General features: G+C 43.6%; 1 protein-coding gene and 1 long non-coding RNA gene across 2 annotated transcripts in view; one reads left to right on the plus strand and one right to left on the minus strand.

The window, feature by feature from the left end:
- Positions 1–20,703, plus strand: part of LOC130284451 (uncharacterized) — a 71,397-nt gene that overhangs the window by 11,180 nt on the left and 39,514 nt on the right. The window contains exons 2-3 of the long non-coding RNA XR_008847040.1: positions 14,345–14,410; positions 17,867–17,977. This is a non-coding gene — a long non-coding RNA (uncharacterized LOC130284451). The remainder of the gene's footprint in view (positions 1–14,344; positions 14,411–17,866; positions 17,978–20,703) is intronic.
- Positions 14,749–18,900, minus strand: LOC130284450 (gamma-crystallin 1-like). Its single transcript, XM_056534803.1, has 3 exons — positions 18,892–18,900; positions 18,089–18,331; positions 14,749–15,024 (listed from the first exon to the last, which is right to left on the minus strand). The coding sequence occupies exons 1-3, from the start codon at positions 18,898–18,900 to the stop codon at positions 14,749–14,751; spliced, it is 528 nt and encodes a 175-aa protein (XP_056390778.1).

Genomic DNA, 20,703 nt, shown 5'->3' on the forward strand with positions numbered 1-20,703 from the left:
GCTAAGTGGCAAAAATGGGTTGCACAGTCATTTTGCCCTGTTGTTCACCTTGAATGGTGCTGAATCTCAACTAATGTAAGTAAATGTGGTCACACAGAGAAATCCAGCACAAATCAATTCTTGCTCTTTAGGTGGTTTATTAAACCCTTAAAGGGATTCTCCGGTGCTTACACATCTAATCCCTTATCCAAAGGATAGGAGATAAGATGCCTGATCGCGGGAGTCCCGCAGTTGGGGACGCCCATGATCATGCATGTGGCACCCCGTTTGTAATCAGTCACCGGAGCGTGTTCGCTCCGGGTCTGATAACGTGTGACCACCGGGCCGGCGGCATGTGACGTCACGCCTCCGCCCCCGTGTGACATCATGCTCCGCCCCTCAATGCAAGCCTACGGGAGGGGGTGATCGCCCGCAATCAGAAACGGAGTGAACACGTTCCGGGGACTGATTACAAACGGGGTACCACTTGCATGATCACGGGCGTCCCCAGCGGCGGGACTCCCACGATCAGGCATCTTATCCCCTATCCTTTGATCTAAGCACCATGCATAATTACCATATTTTTTACTTAATGGGAGTAAAGTCAATGGGAATGTAACATCTGCCTTCCGGCTGGATGCAAATTGAAGGAGAAAATTCAAAATCTTCAGGTTTTACACTTGCATGTTCTTGTAGACCCAGATTTTGAATAAAAGGAGAGAATTTGTAACGCAATTTCTCTCAAGTAAAGAAATACCTCGTATGTGTATGTCAAGTGCTCTGTGGGTGCACTACAAGGCTCAGAAAGGGAAGGAGCGACAGTGGGATTTTGGAGAGTGAGTTTTTCTGAAATGGTTTTTGGGGGGCATGTCACATTTAAGAAGCCCCTATGGTGCCAGAACAGCAAAAATACCCTCCACATGGCATACTATTTTGGAAACTACACCCCCCCAGGAATGTAACAAGGGGTACAGTGAGCCTTAACACCCCACAGGTGTTTGACAACTTTTTGTTAAAGTTTTATGTGTAAATTATTTTTTTTCACTAAAATGCTGGTTTTCCCCCAAATTTTACATTTTTACAAGGGGTAATAGGAGAAAATGCTCCCCAAAATTTGTAACCCCATTTCTTCTGAGTATGGAAATACCCTATGTGTGGATGTCAAGTGCTCTGCTGGCGCACTACAATGCTCAGAAGAGAAGGAGTCACATTTGGCTTTTGGAAAGCAAATTTAGCTGAAATGGTTTTTGGGGGCATGTCGCATTTAGGAAGCCCCTATGGTGCCAGAACAGCAAAAGAAAAACACATGGCAAACTATTTTGGAAACTACACCCCTCAAGGAACATAACAAGGGGTGCAGTGACCCTTATCGCCCCACAGGTGTTTGACGACTTTTCTTTAAAGTTGGGTGTGTAATTTTTTTTAACTAAAATGCTGATGTCCCACCAAATTTAAATTTTTTTTAAATGCATAAACATGTTTTATTGTAAATAAACAGCAGAACAAAGGGTCCAGTGTAGCACATCACATACTGAAAATGAACAACAGCTCGTACATCATCATTACAGGAACTAAAGGAGCAATAACCATCGCAGAATTAAAAAGAACAAATGTAAGTCAACACAGTAGGTCAATAAATCCAAAGAGCAAAGCATCATGCATCAATAAAGCTGCACTGGAAACCATTTGGGTGGAGAGAGAGGAGAGTCGAAATGAGGAGGGGGGAGCATGGAAGGGGAGGACTGAGAAGACATCGGAGGGGAAGAAGGGAAGGGAAGAAAAAGGGAGGGGAGGAGGGGGAGAGAGAAAAAGAAAGCGAAAGGAAACAATGAAGAACAACTCCTGGGTCGCCAGTTGTCTGCCATCACTACTACGATCTCCATTGGGCATCGGCCTCTGGCTATATTGTGGGACAGGTCCAGAGAAGAGGTCAACTATAAGGGGGGGGGGCAGGGCTGAAAGGATCACCCCTCTCTGTAAAGCGGGGTTTCAATGAAGGTCAGCTAAGGTTGCCACATATGCTTCACTCCGGCCTGAGGAGTCAGCCATGAGCTCCTCCATACGACAGGTGAAAAGAATCTCATGGTACCATTCAGAGAAAGTGGGGAGAAGTTAGTCCTTCCAATGCCTCAGGATCACAGTCCTTGCGGCCATGAGCATAAATTGAGCTAACTTTTTTGATGGTGATTTCCTAGCCGCAGGCATGATCGACAATAGGAGGACTTTCGGGTCGTTGGGTTAGGTCATTCCAGTAACTGTAGTGATGCGAGAGGTCACGTCTGACCAAAATGGTTGAAGCACCGGGCAGGGCTACCATATACGAGTCTTGGTGCCATCCACAATGCCAGCAGAGATCAGATACAGACGGATACATTTTATGTAGCAACATGGGGACTCAATACCTTCTGGACAGTAATTTATAAATTGTTTCTTGGACTCTACAGGAAATGGAGAATTTGTGGCATTTAAGTAAGGCTGCTGACCAATTCGATGGGGCAAAAGAGGTGTGTAGCTCCTCCTCCCAGGCCTTCACAAACGCCGGCAGGCACTGGTTTGCTTTTCCCAAGAGGAGACTATAGAGTTGAGAAACCGCCTTGGGTGCCTGGGAGGAAGTGGTACACAGCTTCTCGAAGGGGAGAAGGGGTCTAGTCAAGTTTAATGTCCGGCCCGTGGTCATTACAAAATGGTTAAGTTGGTGGTATTGCATGTGCCTAACCAGACTGCGAAGGTGGGAGGGAACTATATCGTCATAGGGGCGTAGTACCATCCCAGTTAGAAGACTTCTCAAGGGGAGTGTCAAAGGGGTGGAGAGGCCTAGTGCCACACTTTTGGACATGTTTATCTTATGATTACTAAAGTGGGAATAAATCTGAAGAGTCTGTAGGACCGCTGGCAATGACGTGTGGGGAGAGGTGAGGTACAGAAGAAGATCATCCGCAAACGCAGAGCAAAGATGCACGTTGCCCCTAAGTTAAACCCCTCAATGTCTGGATTCCTTTGGAGCGCAATTAATAGATGCTCCATACAAAGCACATAGAGGAGGGGGAGAGCGGGCATCCCTGTCGTGTGCCGTTACGGATGGGGATCGAGGAAGAGAGAGAGCCATTGACTCTCACCAGAGCTTGGGGGTCACTGAATAACGCCGCAAATGTAGAAAGGGTCTCTAGTGTCTGTATGAGGAAGAGAACCTGGGCATGGTTGGGAGCGTAGACAGCTGCCACGGTCACCACCAAATTGAGTGGGTCAGGCCAGGTTAGGATGGTCAACTGTAAGAGGGGGGGGGGGAGGGGGCAGGGATACAGGTAACAATAACCATGTAGGGAACCCAGGTGAGACATTAGGCAGTTCCCATAGAAATAAACATCTGAGAGGCTGAACACCCAAAGCTAGGTAACATACTGGAACAAGTCCATGAAGAATCACAGAGCGAGGGGCGAGTCCAAGATGCAAGGCAATCAGCATTGGCAGTAATCCTGCACCTAGGACAAAATACAGTTAACCTGAGAAAGTATAACAGTTCAGAGAAAAACAGTTCACTGTTCTGAGGGCGGGCCCGCCAATTGCTTGCGGGGCCTCCGCGGACGCTGTGGCATCGGCCATCCTGGATTGGGCTGTCTAGTGGAGGCCCCTTGTGATGAGCCGGATACTGGGAAAGTGGCGTAGGGATCCATCAAGAAGTCTTGCCAGTCCGCAAGGGTCATGGAGGGTAAACCAAGAGTGGAGAGGAACGTGGGGAGGTCTTCAGGCACTCTGAGCGAGGCCCTAGTGTCTCCGTTGTGAACGTGCAGTGCAAAGGGGAATCCCCAGCGATATGGGATTTGGCGTTCTTGCAGGATCCGCAGCAGGGGGCGTAGAAGAGCCCTTTGTCGTAGAGTGCAGTGTGATAGGTCTGGATACAAACGTAGAGTGGCCCCATCAAAGTCCAGATCTACACTTTGTCATACCTTAAGCATGATTTGTTCCTTCAGGGAGTACTGGTGGACCCTGCAGATAACGTCTTTCAGGCGGGTCGGGTCAGTGCTCGGCCGCCTAAGTGCCCTATGGGCCCTGTCGATCTCGATGTGAGCATCTGGCGGGCAGCCTAAGAGCATATTGAAGATACCGACAACAGTAGGAAGCAGTTCTCTGGTCTGGGTGGCCTCTGGAAGACCGTGTATGCAAATATTGTTGCGCCGGTTCGTATTCTCAATGTCGATTGCTGCCAGGGATTGCTGTATGGAGGAGAGGACTGGGCAGGTCAGACCTCACTGCTGGTATGGAATCAAGGACCGAGGTCCGAAAGTCCTCAAGGGCCTGAACTCTGTCCTGGAGATTCGCCACATCTTGCTTCACTGGTTGAAGATCCTGTCGCCAGGCATATTTCAGATCTAGAGCCATGGCAGACATGTCACTCTTTGTAGGGAGGAGCGAAAGCAGTGCCGGAAGCTCCGGGTCACCTTTTAAAAGGGTGACGGCCGGGTCCGGAGGTGGCAAGGAGGAGGTCAGGGAGTCTCCCTTATCAGGTGTAAGGCAGGAGAGGTGGCATGACTGAGGAAGAGTTGAGGCATTTTCAGCAAGTGGGACCTGTGCCGGACGGGCAGCGGTCATGGCAGCCGAGGCGCTGGGTGGGCTAATGAGAGGGGAGGAGGAGATGGAGTCATTGTCTCCCCAAAACAGAGCTAGGCGGGTTCCAAGAAGAGAGCCCATAGGAGGGAATCCCCTAGTCCCAGAATCCGGGCCTGCATGAAGAGTGCTGACTGGGAGGGGGAGTGAACATCCTGGCTTCTGAGGAGAGAGGGGAAGTTCTGCGAGGGTGAAGTGGCTCCCGGCCCAAGTATTGCAGGGGTGTGGGGTCGCGAAGGGTCCCACAGGGGCTGCGGTCCAACACCTACCAGGGGCAGTGCAGGAGAGAATGTGCAGGACAACTTCACCTCGGTTCACTTTGCCGGAGCAGGAGGGGAAGACAGCTGCTGCAAGCACACCGTTGTTGTGTGTGCCGGTGGTGTAGCACGGGTCCGCGGCTCCCTCTCATCAGCCGCCGTGGAGCCGGGCTGTGACGGCGGTTCCTCCGCAGAGCCGTGATCAGCTTCTTGGCACTGGGAAGAGACCTTGTGTGCTGGGGTGCGTGCCGGTAAGTCCAGTGGAGCTGGTAAGCCGGTCTTCTGTGACATAGCACCTCCGTGCGCCACGCTCTGTCGGGTGATAGGAGGTGTCGGAGCAGAGCGTTCATCTCCTGGAGGATCCAGTGCCATCTTGGACTGTCCGGGTATGGGGTCCGAGGGGTCGTGGTGCTCTTGTAGCAGGCTGAAAAAGTTCCATATGGGGACCACAGGTTGCTGGGGAGGTCATCTGGCTCCCATAAAAACTGGTAAATCCCCTCAGTTTACAAGCCTTGGAGACAGAGCTCTGAGGATCAGCGTCCAACCTCGTACATGGCTGGCCACGCCCCCCAATATTTTACATTTTAAAAGGGGTAATAAGAGAAAATGCCCCCCAAAATTTGTAACCCCATCTCTTCTGAGAATGGATATACCCCATATGTGGACGTCAAGTGCACTGCGGGCGCACTACAATGCTCAGAAGAGAACACACATTTGTCTTTTGGAAAGCAAATTTAGCTGCAATGGTTTTGGGGGGCATGTCGCATTTAGGAAGCCCCTATGGTGCCAGAACAGCAAAAAACCCTCCACGTGGCATGCTATTTTGTAGACTTCACCCCTCAAGGAACGTAACAAGGGGTACAGTGAGCCTTAGGTGTTTGACGACTTTTTGTTAAAGTTGGATGTGTACCAATTTGTAACCCCATCTCCTCTGAGTATGTAAATACCCCATGTGTGGACATCAAGTGCACTGCGGGCGCACTACAATGCTCAGAAGAGAAGGAGTCACATTTGCTAATTTTGCTGAAATGGGGGGGCATGTCGCATTTAGGAAGCCCCTATGGTGCCAGAACAGCAAAAAAAAGAACACATGGCATACTGTTATGGAAACTACACCCCTCAAGGCATGTAATAAGGGGTACAGTGAGCCTTAACACCCTACAGGTGTTTGATAAATGTTCATTAAAGTGGGATGTGAAAAGGAAACATTTTTTTTTTTACACTAAAATACTGAGGTTACCTCAAATTTTTCATTTTCACAAGTGGTAAAAGGAGAAATGTCACCATTAATTTGTAAGTACATTTCTTTGGAGTAAGGACATACCTAATATCTGGGCATAAACAGCTCTGTGGGGATGCACACCGTTCACAGAAGAGCAGGAGCACAGTCGGGGGCCTTGAGCTTCTACATAGCTGCCTAAGGAGGCAGAACAGCAGGATCCCCCCTCAAGGAATGTTACATGGGGTAAATTACTAAAATGGGGCACAGTGGGACATAAAATCATAAAACAGGTTATGTTCACAGAATGATGACCCAGAGCATAGCCAAAGCTAAAAAATATGCCCACCCCAAACCCTATGCCCTGAATCATCATTCTGGGAATGTGATGTGTGTGGCCATCCCTAACCTGTTGCCTCAAATGCGCACCCCGCTCAGGTGGAGAGAGAGCGCTGCGCATTTGAGGCAGCGTAAAAATGTCCCCGATGATAGTGACTCAGTAACCCATGATCCATTTTTGGAATGTCTCATGTAGTGGGGAACTTTCTGAATTCCAAGAGGGGGAGGCCAAAGGGGGGGGGGGGGGTACTGTAACATCTGCGCTCCGGACAGACACACTGGCCGTGAGCACTCAATTGTCATGTCCCCACTGCCGACGGGGCTGGGATTCGCATCGCGGGACGGACGTGCCCGCATATGAATCCCAGCCCGTCACTCACCTTCCTGGTCTTTCTGTTCCCACAGCCCCGGCGCGTGTGCCCCTGCCTCCTAGGGCGCGCGCGCCGGAGCTCTTACCTTTAAAGGACCAGTACTCATTTAATTAAGTGTATTCAACTGTGCTCTTGTTATAACTATCAGTTCCTCCCTTTGTTCCCTGACGGATCATTGTTGCCTTGAGCCCTAGTGAACGCATACAGTGTTCCTGATATCTGTGTTAATTTCCCTATTCCGTTACTTGACTTGACACCTGTGCCACCTGCCCTGATCTACTGCTACCTTGACCACGTCTTGCCAGTTTCCTTTTGTGCCATGCCACATCCCAGCTACCTCTGTGGACAAGTCGGGCCAGGGGTAGCGACCTGGGTGCCGTCTGCCGCAGCAAGACCATCCCGCTTTGTGGCGGGCTCTGGTGAAAACCAGCTGCACCTTAGACTCCGCTCCCTGGCACGGCTCACGTCATCATCCACACAGGCCCAGAGGATCCACCACCTGCCGTGACCCGTTACAGTGAATTAGACATTATGTAAACAGTATGGCTAGCGGGGCTATGTAATTTGCTCATTTAAGAGTAAAGCAAATAGTTTTGGCTGCTTTTGGCTGTCCTTGCTACCTCTGGCCAATGCAAACAGGCCGAAGGAGTTGGAAAAAGTAAGGAGACAGCCTTTTTAATAGCTCTGACAATTCTGCACATGGCAATACCAAATATGTATATTTTTTATTTACGTTTTTTATTTGGGAAAGATGGGGTATATATTAGCCCCTTAAAGGTACCCTGCCCCTAGACATTTTATCCCCTATCCATAGACTTGCATTGAGGGGACGGGGCGTGATGTCACACGGGGGCGGAGTCGTGACGTCACAGACTTCCGTTCCCGTGGTCGGGACCCAGACCCTCCAGCGCTTCCGGACAAGAAACAGGTAGGTGCCGCATGCTATATTGCGGGGGTCCCCAGCAGCGGGACTTCTGCGTTCATACATCTTATCCCCTATCCTTTGGATAGGGGATAAGATGTCCAGGGGTTGAATACCCCTTTAAGGACCCAGGGTTTTTCCGTTTTTGCATTTTCGTTTTTTCCTCCTTACCTTTAAAAAATCATAACTCTTTCAATTTCGCACCTAAAAATCCATATGATGGCTTATTTTTTGCATCACCAATTCTAGTTTGTATTGACGTCAGTCATTTAACCCAAAAATCTACGGTGAAATGGAAAAAAAATTATTGTGAGACAAAATAAAATAAAAAACATTTTATAAGTTTTGGGGGCTTCCGTTTCTACACAGTACATTTTCCAGTAAATATGACACCTTCTCTTTATTCTGTAGGTCCATACAATTAAAATGATACCCTACTTATGTAGGTTTGATTTTGTCGTACTTCTGGAAAAAATCATAACTACATGCAGAAAAATGTATACATTTAAAATTGTCATTTTCTGATCCCTATAACTTTTTTTATTTTTCCACTTATGGAGCAGTATGGGCTCATTTTTTGCACCATAATCTGACGTTTTTAGCGGTACCATTTTTGCATTGATAGGGCTTATTGATCGATTTTTATTAATGTTTTCATGATTTAAAAAGTGACCAAAAATACACTATCTTGGACTTTGGAATTTTTTTGTGCGTACGCCATTGAACATATGGTTTAATTAACGATATATTTTTATAACTCGGACATTTTCGCACGTGGCAGTACCACATATGTTTATTTTTATTTACACAAATTTTTTTTTTAAATGGGAAAAGGGGGGGGGGTGATTCAAACTTTTATTAGGAAAGGGGTTAAATGATCTTTATTCACTTTTTTCAAAATGACATTCAGTAAGTGTGTTAACCCTTTAGGTGTTTCACAGGAATAGCAGCAAAGTGAAGGAGAAAATTCAAAATCTTCATTTTTTACAGTCGCATGTTCTTGTAGACGCAGTTTTTCAATTTTTACAAGAGGTAAAAGGAGAAAATCCTCTCAAAATTTGTAACCCAATTTCTCTCGAGTATGGAAATATCTCATATGTGTATGTCAAGTGTTTGGCAGGCGCTGTAGAGGGCTCAGAAGGGAAGGAGCGACAATGTGATTTTGGAGAGTGAGTTTTTCTGATATGGTTTTTGGGGGGCATGTCACATTTAGGAAGCCCCTATGGTGCCAGAACAGCAAAAAAATGGCATACTATTTTGGAAACTACACCCCTCAAGGAATGTAACAAGGAGTATAGGGAGCCTTAACACCTCACAGATACTTCACGACGTTTTGTTAAGGCTGCATTCACATCACGATTTCTCCATCCGACCTGAGTACACAATGTTTATAACTTAAAATCGTATGAAATCGTATATAAAGATGGATCCAAAGACCTCCATTAAAAAATCAGATCCATTACACACATCCGATTTGATCCGCATCCGATTTCTCACGATTTTTGTTCGGGTCTGAAATCGGGGTTGACCATGATTTCAGACCTGAACAAAAATCGTGTGAAATCGGATGCGGATCAAATCGGATGTGTGTAATGGATCCGATTTTTTTATGGAGGTCAATGGATCCGACTTTATATACGATTTCATACGATTTTAAGTTATAAAAATCGTGTACTCAGGTCGAATGGAGAAATTGGAGAAATTGTGATGTGAATGCAGCCTTAAAGTCGGATTAAAAGAAAAAAAAATTCACTAAAATGCAGTTTTTTCCCCCAAATTTTACATTTTTACAATGGGTAATAGGAGAAAATTAGCCCCAAAATGTGTAACCCCATTTCTTCTGAGTATGAAAATACCCCATGTGTGGACGTCAAGTGCTCTGCTGGTGCACTACAATGCTCAGAAGAGAAGGAGCGCCATTAAGCTTTTGAAAAGGGAATTTGTTTGGAATGGAAGTCAGGGGCCATGTGTGTTTACAAAGACCCCCGTGGTGCCAGAACAGTGGACCCCCCCACATGTGACCCCATTTTGGAAACTACACCCCTCACAGAATTTAATAAGGGGTGCAGTGAGCATTTACACCCCACTGGCGTTTGACAGATGTTTGGAACAGTGGGCTGAGCAAATGAAAAATTTCAATTTTCATTTTCACGGACCACTGTTCCAAAAATCTGTCAGACCCCTGTGGGGCATATATGCTCACTGCACCCCTTATTACATTACATGAGGGGTGTAGTTTCCAAAATGGGGTCACATGTGCCCCCCCCCCCCCCACTGTTCTAGTACCATGGGGGCTTTGTAAACACACATGGCCTTCAATTCCAGACAAATTTTCTCTTCAAAATCCCAATGGCGCTCCTTCTCTTCTGAGCATTGTAGTTCGCTCACAGAGCAATTTACATCCACATATGGATCCACATACTCAGAAGAAATGGGGCTACAAATTTTGGGGGGCTTTATTCCTATTTTCCCTTGTGAAAATGAAAAATGTAGGGTAACACCAGCATTTTAGTGAAAAAAAAAAGTTTTTTTCATTTTCCCATCCAACTTTAATGAAAATTCTTCAAACACCTGTGGGGTGTTAAGGCTCACTATACCCCTTGTTACATTCCATGAGGGGTGTAGTTTCCAAAATGGGGTCACATGTGGCTATTTATTTTTTTGCGTTTATGTCAGAACCGCTGTAAAATCAGCCACCCCTGTGCAAGTCACCAATTTAGGCCTCAAATGTACATAGTGTGCTCTCACTCCTGAGCCTTGTTGGGCACCCACAGAGCATTTTACACCCACACATGGGGTATTTCCGTACTCAGGAGAAATTGCGTTACAAATTTTGGTAATGGAAATTTACCTACGTTAAAGTGTTTCTTACATATATAAATTTTAGTTTATTCTGTGTGGGATTTGGGTGGAATAGGGGCATGGCAGAAGATTGATGAGCTGCAGAGCCTAGCAGGGGCCCTTGCCTTTTTTTTGGTCCGGGGGCCCCGAGTGTTGTCAGTCCGCTCCAGGGGGGAGAGAGGGGGTGTAATTAAGGGGGGGTGCGTGTGTGTGTGTGGGGGGGGGGGGGGTGCCAAACAAAGGGTCCGCCCCGGGTGCCAAATGCTCTAGGTACGCCCCTGGCTGGAGGTACACAACTACAACTCCAAGCATGCCGAGACAGCTGTTTGCTGTTTGGGCATGCTGGGATTTGCAGTTTTGCAACATCTGGAGGGGTGCAATTTAGAGATCTCAAAACTGTGGACCTCCAGCTGTTGCAAAACTACAAATCCCAGTATGCCCAGACAGCAAACTGCTGTTTGGGCATGGTAGGAGTTGCAGTTTTGCAGCATCTGGAGGGCCACAGTTAGAGATCACTGCCAGTGATCTCCAAACTGTGGCCCTCCAGCTGTTGCAAAACTACAAATCCCTGCATGCCCAAACAGCTGTCTGGTCATGCTGGGAGTTGTAGTTTTGCAACATCTTGAGGGTTACAGTTTGGAAACCACTGTATAGTGGTCTCAAACTGTACCCTCCAGATGTTGCTAGGCAACTTACCTGTTTCCGTCGGATCCAGGGAGCCAGCCGCACGACATCGCCGGACTCCGATCTCCTCCACCGATCATCGCCTGCAGCTTCGCCCGCGGGGTAAGTGGACGTCGACACCGGTCCTCTGCTGTTTCTCTGTTCTGCCCCGCCTATTGTGGGTGGGCAGAACAGGGAAACCTAAAGTAAACCCCCCCACCCCCGATCTGCTATTGGTGGTCGTGTCTAGACCACCAATAGCAGGGATAGGAGGGGTGGCACCTCTGCCACCTCACTCCTATCCCTTCAAGGGGGATCGTGGGTGTCTTGGACAACTGCGATCCCCCTTATATTCCGGGTCACCGGGTCACCATAGACCCGTATGACCCAGAATAGCCACAAATTGCAAGTGTGAATTCACTTGCAATTTGTGGTGATTGCCGACATGGGTTGGTCTGATGACCCCCCTGGGCATTTGTGCAGGGTGCATGCTGATAGATATCAGCAGTCACCCCCGTCCGGTCCCCGCCCGGCGCGCGGCAGGGACCAAAATTCCCACAGGCGCACAGGTACACCTTTGGTCCTTAAGTACCAGGGAGCAAAGGCGTACCTGTACGCCCTTGGTCCTTAAGGGGCAAAGGGGTACTCGGGTGAAAAACGTGTTGTTGTTTTTTTAAATCAACTGGTGCCAGAAAGTTAAACAGATTTGTAAATTACTTCTACTACTACTTTTACTACTAAAAAATCTTAACTCTTCCTGTACTTATTAGCTGCTGAATACTACAGTGGAAATTATTTTCCGTTAGAAACACAGAGCTGTCTGCTGACATCATGAGCACAGTGCTCTCTGCTGACACCTCTGTGCATTTTAGGAATTGTCCAGAGTAAAAGGAAATCCCCATAGAAAACATATGCTGTTCTGGACAGTTCCTAAAATGGACAGAGATGTCAGCAGAGAGCACTGTGCTCATGATGTCAGCAGACAGCTCTTTGTTTCAAAAAGAAAAGAATTTCTGCTGTAGTATTCAGCAGCTAATAAGTACAGGAAGGATTAAGATTTTTTAATAGAAGTAATTTACAAATCTGTTTAACTTTCTGGCACCAGTTGATAAAAAAAAAGCTTTTCACCGGAGTACCCCTTTAACAAAAGATCCTGACAGTTGTCCTTTAAGAAGTCTCTGTATTCCCAAAGCTTACTGTAGTCACTGTACAGTAGCTGGTGAAGTCTGTAGCCACTGGGAGGCCATAGTACTTCTTCTGCCTTCAAAATGGTGAAAAAGTAAGTGTATTGTGAGTAAAGTGTGCTTTTAAAATGTATGTAATGTGAAAATTTGTGCACCCATTTTACCAAAAATGTGTGAAGTACCAGGGCACCAGATGTGCAAGTTGCATCCCTACCATAGTGACAAGTGACTAGTGTGGAGTCTGACGAACAGTGGGGCCTGGTCAAGGGATTCATGACAGATGTTCCAGAATCACCAACAAGTGTGGCTTTCAACTGTGTATGTGTATTTAAAGAAGAACGCCAGTCAAAATTTATTTATAAGTAGCTGATCCCCCCCGTGATCTCTGTACGACCCCGACCTGCTCCGTGAAGAGCATGTGACCAGTAGACGGAACACACTTCATGAATTTCAATGAGAGCGCCAATGAAACCAGAGTGCTATACTCTATTGAAATAAAAAGAAAACAATCCGGGTGCAGTCCTAGTGCATTATCGCAATATCAGCTCAGGAAGACAAAAAATTAAACAATTTGCACTTAACAAAGGCTGTTGCACTAGAAGCACAACACCTAGATCAGCATGTAGTTAAATGGCCATTGGTCAGCAGCCCTGGGCAGACCTGATAGCTTCAGGAGCTTCGGTTATACACTGTATAAGGAGGACGGTGATAGACAAATGATCCCAGTGATGGTGTTTCTCCAGAGTAAAAATATTTATTCCAAGATAAATAGCATTTAAGAAAGGGTCCGGTCCGGACCCGAAACACGTTGGATGTGCTATCTTACTTGTTTTATGCCAGTTATCTTGGAATAAATCTTTTTACTCTGGAGAAGTGCCATCACTAGGACCATTCCCCTTTCACCATCCTCCTTATACCTAGTGCTGTACTTAGAACTCTTCTGCACTCCCATAGAAATGAATGGAGCTCACACTCTCCTCACTGAGAGCTTTGCCCGCTCTAGAGATTCCCAGGTCCCAGTGGTCGGACACCCCACGATCAGCTACTTATGCCATATCCTGTGGATAGGGAATAAGTTAATTTTGGCAATGGAGACAAGACTTGGTTGGAGATTCTTTCATGATGTAACTACACTGTAATCATTACCATCTTTTTGTCCCATACTAGAAACACATATACCACCATACACCCCTGTATAGTGTATTCTTAAATTGTTTTTTTTTTCTTTTGTCAAGTATATTGAGGTTTCTGACATAACACATGGAGGGACAATGATGAATGACACAACTGATGAGGAAACTGCCTGACACCTGGAGCCCATTGTGCATATGTCCTATTTTTTTTTTTTAAAGAAAACCATGTATAGAACCTGACAGGCATCCGGTGGTTGCTATGGTTACTTGCCTAGTGAACAGCAGCTTTCCTCCGTGCCTGCTGTCAGGTTGGGGCAAAAATGAATGTCCCTGCACAACCCAATGAAGTCTACACCAGCCAGTTATTGTAGGGAAGGATAGGGAAAAAAAAGTGTCTGATCATGGGGGTTTAGCCTCTGGGACCCCCCACAATCTCTGTGCAGCACCCGGCATTCTAAACATTATGTTCAGAATGCTTGGTGAGAGCAGCTGTGGTCATCATGTCACAACATGCACCCTCAATTCATGTCTATGGGAGGGGGCATGATGGCCGCCACAGAGGAATGGAGGGGGCGTGGCATGACATCATGATCACAGCCGCCGCACCAAACGTTCTAAACATAATATTTAGAATGCCTGGAGCTGCACAGCCAGAAGCTGGACCCCCACGATCAGACATCTTATCCCCTATCCTTTTCATAGGGGATAAGATGTCTAAGGGCAGAGTACCCCTTTAATATTTTATTATTATATTCTTTACACCACTAGCACACTGTTATTTGTTTTATTTAAAGTTTCACTGGTACTTAAGCAATTTTTGTCTCACTGTTCCAGACTTATAATGGATCAGCAAACCGTGATGTGACAAGCCGTGATGTGACAAATACCTTGTGTGCATAGGTAGGACATATGTCTTGTGTACATAGGTAGGACATATGCCTTGTGTGTGTAGATGGGACATGTCTTGGGGCTTGTGCTTGAAGACCTACTTTCTGTTTTGACTGTGACAGTGTTGTTGGTACAATATTTAAGCATTTAGGGACCCAACAATTTTGCCCAGGTCCACACTTTGTCTAAAACCAGCCCTGCCCACAAAGGAATAATATATATATATATATATATATATATATATATATATATATATATATATATACTTTATTGTTATTAGGACATTAAAACATATAATTTCATGCATTATGTGATAAATATACTTTATTTTTTTTATAAAATTGAAAAAGCTAAAAGCAATGTATTACTTTACGGAAAGAGCTCACTCTGGCGTTCATGGCACCCCAGTCACTGAACCTCTTATATTCCCCAGGCATCAAGTAGTACTGGCGACCCCGATAGTTGGGCTGCTCATAAAATATCCAGTAGCCTTCCAGTACATTGCAGGAGTGAATGTCATGGTGATTAAACTTTTCATAAACATGTGGACAATCTTCTGTGAACTCCTTCATCTCACCTCTCAAGTTGTCTCTTTCATGCAGTCTAATTCTGTAAGGTCCATAATGCTTAAAATAAAGAAAAATGTATAAAAAGAATGCAAGTTTTACAAATTTGCCACATAAAGAGATGCTTTCTCTAGAATAGTACATTCTTGAATGCTAAAACTTTAAAAATGGCCTAAAGTTTGTAAATATGTACAATTAGGAAATATAAAAATTATAGAAATACAAATATGTTAATTTGTATTTACTCTGTGACTCTTTGGGAAAGCATTGAATTTAAACATAGCTGATTTCTTCAAAAAACTGTACGACACCTATCTACAGGTTGTATGTGGTATTGCAGCTCAGTTCTACTGAAGTGAAAGTAGCCAAGTTATAATCCAACGTGGTCACAGCACTGGTAAAATGTCCATTTATTTTAATCCATTAAAATCTGCATAGTACAAAATAAGGTGCAATCCAACATATGTTCAATGTAAGGGAGGTTCTTTACCTCAAAAATGTTGGATTACACCTTATTTTGTACTATGTGAATTTTAATGGATAAATGAACGTTTTACCAGTGCTGTAACCATGTTGGATTTTTTTTTTTTATCTTCAAGACTGGGAAGAAGGACTGATTTAGTCAAGTTATAATACCCAAGGACAGAGGTGGTGCATTTTTTTAGAAGATCTTATCTCTGTTTTTCTATTCCCTGATAAACCGTGTGCTGCCTGATGAATCATTGGGACAGTTATTGGTAACTTCTGTCTGCTCCATTGGCCTTTATTTGTGCATCTTTTCCTATATTCAGACAGGAAGAGATCTATCAATCAAGGCTGGTGGGGCAGAGAGGAGCTGACAGTGACCACCCAGATCACTCATGGTCCAGGCAGCATGAAAGTGATCATAGGTTATTTGTAAATTTCTCATAATCCACCCTCAGACACTGCTCAGTCAGCATTAAAGGAATACTCCACTGGAAAAAAAAAATTCTACATTATCTGGTGCCAGAAAGTTACTTATATTTAAATTACTTATATTTAAAAATTGCAACCCTTCCAGTACTTATCAGCTGCTGTATGCTTCAAAGGAAGTTCTTTTGTTTTTGAATTTCTTTTCTGTCTGACCACAAGTGCTCTCTGCTGACACATCTGTCCATGTTAGGAACTGTGCAGAGCAAGATTGGTTTGCTATGGGGATTTGCTCCTACTCTGGGCAGTTCCTAAATGGACAGCGGTGTCAGCAGAGAGCACTGTGGTCAGACAAAAAGGAAATTCACAAAGAAAACCACTTCCTGTGGAGTATAAAGCAGCTGATAAGTACTGGAAGGATTAAGATTTTTAAATAGAAGTAATTTACAGATCTGTTTAACTTTCTGGCACCAGTTGATATAGAAAAAAATGTTTTCCATTGGAGTACCCCTTTAACAATTTAAGAATGTATAGTGGCACATTGACAAGAGACATATTTACACTCAGATGGAGACATAGCAGAAGAATTGTACAAAAGATACTCCAAAACTGTTATTTTATTAGGTATAAAGATATCTTCTAAACCAGACATGTCAGAAGAGCTGACAAAAAATTTCTTAAAGGGGATATCCAGGCATAAACTATAGCTAATTTCTCTCCAAAACAGCAGCACACCTGTCACCAGGTTGTATGTAATATTATAACTAATTATATTTGAGTAAAACTGAGCTGCAAAACCACACACAACCTAAGAACAGATGTGATGCTGGTTTTGGAAGACATCTAATCCTGAATAACATTAAATAAATAAATAAGCAAAACATATATACAACAAAGAACTGAAGCTACCTGAAATTAAAGCAACTGTTGCATAGAATTGAATATCCTGCTGAGTGAACTTCTCGGGTTAGTGATATGAACAAGCATAACAGGTAACAGATCCAACAGGGTAACAATATGCATGACAAAGGACACAACTTTGAATTCCATTTACTGTTAGCCAAATGCAGAATATTTTGACACTTTGGGAAGATAGTCAATCCAATAAATCTAATATTTGAGGACTTCCATTGTTTTCCCAATTACATTTGAACATCTCCAGTTCTTTTTTTGTATCTGCTCTTATCCAGATTCAAACGACGCATAGCAGAAAATCAGTATCATAACATCCACAGAATAAAATTCAGTGTGAACTCTGCATCAGATTATGAACAACAAAAATTTAACTTTTTATTTGTAGCCATGTTTTTTTCTTCTTAAAATTTTCAGTTAGAGAGCAACAGACCAATATAACCCTGGTTATTCCATTAAAAATACACATTGTATGCACATAGTATGACCTATTTAAAACATAATCTTTGTCAAAGGTCACTGCACAGATCTCTTCTACAGAGCAATAGTGCATCAAAGCTTGTTTTTTTTTACCCATTGCAGATGTATTCAAATAGGCTTCAAAGGAGAAAAATATGCTTGAATTATCCAAGTCACCATAATACTATAAAATTAGTTGTGTCTAATATCTAGTGGCAGTGGGCTTCATAGTTCAGGTAGCACACAACCCCCCCCCCCCCCCCCCCCCCTGGTACATCAGGTTCTTCAGGGCACTAAGTCCTTCACACAAGGTTCAGGATTATAAGCCAAGATGCCATTTTTTGACCGAGTGTCTAGACACTATTCATGATGGCACATACATGGTCTTCACCCAGGACATTGGTTGCTGTATCACTTACAATGCCCTAACAGTAGGGAGAGGTAAGTACATGCCTATGGTTTTGTTTGGGGGGTCTAATGTATTGGAGTGACCTGGGAGCCCTCTCTAGTTAAACTCCTGTGTATTGAGACTCGATTTCATAATTTGCATGAAACAAAGGTTTCATCTGGACTATAGCTGTATAATGATAGTTAAAATCAGAAATTGTGACACTAATAATCTTTATTTATATTTTTCCAGCATATTGTACAGGACTTTACATTTAGGAAAGTGACACACAAGTAGAATATCAAAGTAATAATTCTTAACAGATGAACAAGCTTTGAGTGAAGAGGAAAGAAATTCCTGCCCGTAAGTGCTGCTGCAAACATTCTGCATGTCTTATTGGCTGGAGGAAAGTGTGTAAAATGCTATTTAATTCCTACCTCAGCTATTGCAATGTAATAAATATGAGCATCATACCTGAGGAATCATTTGACATGATTTAATGGCGTCACTAAATCCCATCCAGTTTTGGTAGTCTGTGTAATCCCCCTGTTTAAGATAGTACTGAAATCCTGTGTAACCTGGACGTTCATAAATCATCCAGCAACCATTCAAAACTCGAACTGAATTACATCTGCTCAGATAAGGCTGTAAATCGTGGTGATCACTAGTGCATTCATGGGAACGTCCTTGAAAGTCACGGTCTTCGTAAAAAATTATCTAGAAGATAAGCAACAATTTTATCTCAACGGGATCACAATCAGTCATTCACTAGTCAATATTCTTTAAAAAATATATTTTTAAATTTTTTATTAAATCTTTTTTTTTATTATTAGAAACATTGAAGATTTTTAGCAGAAAAAGACAACATAGTAACCTGATTCTCACAGTGTCAGACTATATATAAGGGTATGTTCACACATGCAAAAGCTTCTCTGACAAACTTGAAATTAGCAAGGATTCTGCTATACAGATTTTGGTGCAGATTTTGATGTGTTTTTTTTACGTTTTTTTTTTACTTATCACTGCAGTTTTTGGATTATTTTTTTTCGTGTTTAAACAAGCCATTAGTTGGTCATTGCATTGTAGCGTTAAAAAAACTGAAGATTTGATGGTATGCATTACAACGTATAGTGTGAAATTATATAATATGGTGGGAATCTGTAGCAGAAACCTTTTTCTGCCATGTCAACTCTATTTTTGTAATGGCTCCTGTCTATATATCACATGTATAAAAAGAGGACCAGTTTAAGAAGCACATATATTGAAAAAAAACATACCTTTCCCATTTTAATGTTCATAGGTTGTCTTTAGTGTACGCTTTCAGGTGGCCTGGCAGCAGTCTTATATATGTAGTGCAGACTGCCAAAACTGCCTAAACCAAACAAGTTTTTCTGCAGAGTAAGGATGATGTATACTATGTTAACATTGTTTATTGCGTCTGTTATTAGTGTTTTTGTTTGTCCACTATGTGTTAGATAAAGGTATTTTTCCAGTGAGCTGAAACAATGACAGAGACATCAGTGTTGCAGAAGAGACTACTGGACAGAAATAAGCCCTGTTCACATTTTTGGACCTGTTAAAGGGTATTGTTTTTTGTGTTTGTATAATATACAATTTTTTGCTTAATGTAGCTGTACAATTTTTATTATTTTTATTATTTATTTATTTTTGTCAGAAAAGCTGTACTTTCTGAAGTTCCTATTTTTATACAGTATACATTTTTGTGTAAGTTATACTCCTCACATTTTTGAAAATATTTTATTATATCTTTTCATGTTACAACACTGAAACAATGACACTGCTGCAATGTAAAGAAGTGAGTGCACAGCCTGTATAATAGCTGAAATAACTCAACACACAGCAATTAATATTAGAGATGAGCAAACTTTTGAAAAATTTGATTCGGACAATTTGCTGAATTTTCCGAAAAAGTTTGTTTCGATACAAATTTTTTCGCAACAAATCTATATTAAAAAAGGCTATTTCTAGCCTACAGACAGCCTCAATAGGGGTATAGAACACTTTGCTGTGTTCTAAAATGCATATGGAGTGTTCTGGGGTAGTGAAATAATACTGTTATTCAGAATAACATGCAGATTACCGGCATCACTTTTAGAATCACTGCCACAGAGCAGCACAATGACAGAGCGAGGATCAGTGTGAGGAGACCATATAGTGACTGAATGACACAGCGTGGAGGTGTTGGCAGCATGAGGATACCATATAGTGGCTGAATGGCACAGCGTGGAGGTGTTGGCAGCATGAGGACACCATATAGTGGCTGAATGACACAGCTTGGATGAGGCTGAAGCATGTGGACACCATATAGTGGCTGAATGACACAGCATGGAGGTGTTGGCAGCATGAGGAGACCATATAGTGGCTGAATGACACAGCCTGGAGTTGCCAGCAGCATGAGTAGGCACTAGGACTTCACAATCCCTAAGATTAAAAGATGAATTTAGAAATTTAAACCAAAGATTTTGGATAACGGGTGCTACCTATGAGAACATTTGAAATTCCCAGACCCAGGCCAAGCAGCGCCATCAGTATACCATATATTGCCTGAATGACACAGCCTGGAGTTGGCTGATGCACAAGTACACACCAGGGCTTCACAATTCCCCCCAAAAAAACACAACATTTTTTTAAATTTTTGAAAAAGATTTTGGATAGCGGGAGCTACCGATGAGAAAATTTGAAATTCCCAGACCCAGGCCCAGCAGCGCCATCAGTAAACCATATTTTGCCTGAATTACACAGCCTGAAGTTGGCTGATGCATGAGGAGACCATTGGAATTGTTGTGGCTTATCTCAGTGTTCTTGTAGCTATCTTACTCCCGGACAAATCCATATACAAAATGTATGTACTGAAGCATAGAGAAATAAATCAGACAGAGCCATTGTTGGTTTGATATGCTTCTGCATTCTCTGTGTGCTTTCCACTGAGCTTTTATTTAAAATCGTTCAAGTTTATATCATCTTTGTCATTAAAAAAAGTTCCCACCCTCACTAGTGGGATGTTCTAGCATGTAGGGAGTGAGCAAATAGCATGGGGGATGTGCCTTGTCCTCGTGTCTCTCAACTTC

This window comes from Hyla sarda, chromosome 8 (genome assembly GCF_029499605.1).
Source record: "Hyla sarda isolate aHylSar1 chromosome 8, aHylSar1.hap1, whole genome shotgun sequence".
NCBI lineage: Eukaryota > Metazoa > Chordata > Amphibia > Anura > Hylidae > Hyla > Hyla sarda.

Excerpts from the sequence above, each read along its gene's own strand:
- LOC130284450 (XM_056534803.1), bottom strand. Across the intron at positions 15,025-18,088 it reads CATGTCAAATGATTCCTCAG|CATTATGGACCTTACAGAAT; the intron begins GTATGATGCTCA and ends CTTTATTTTAAG.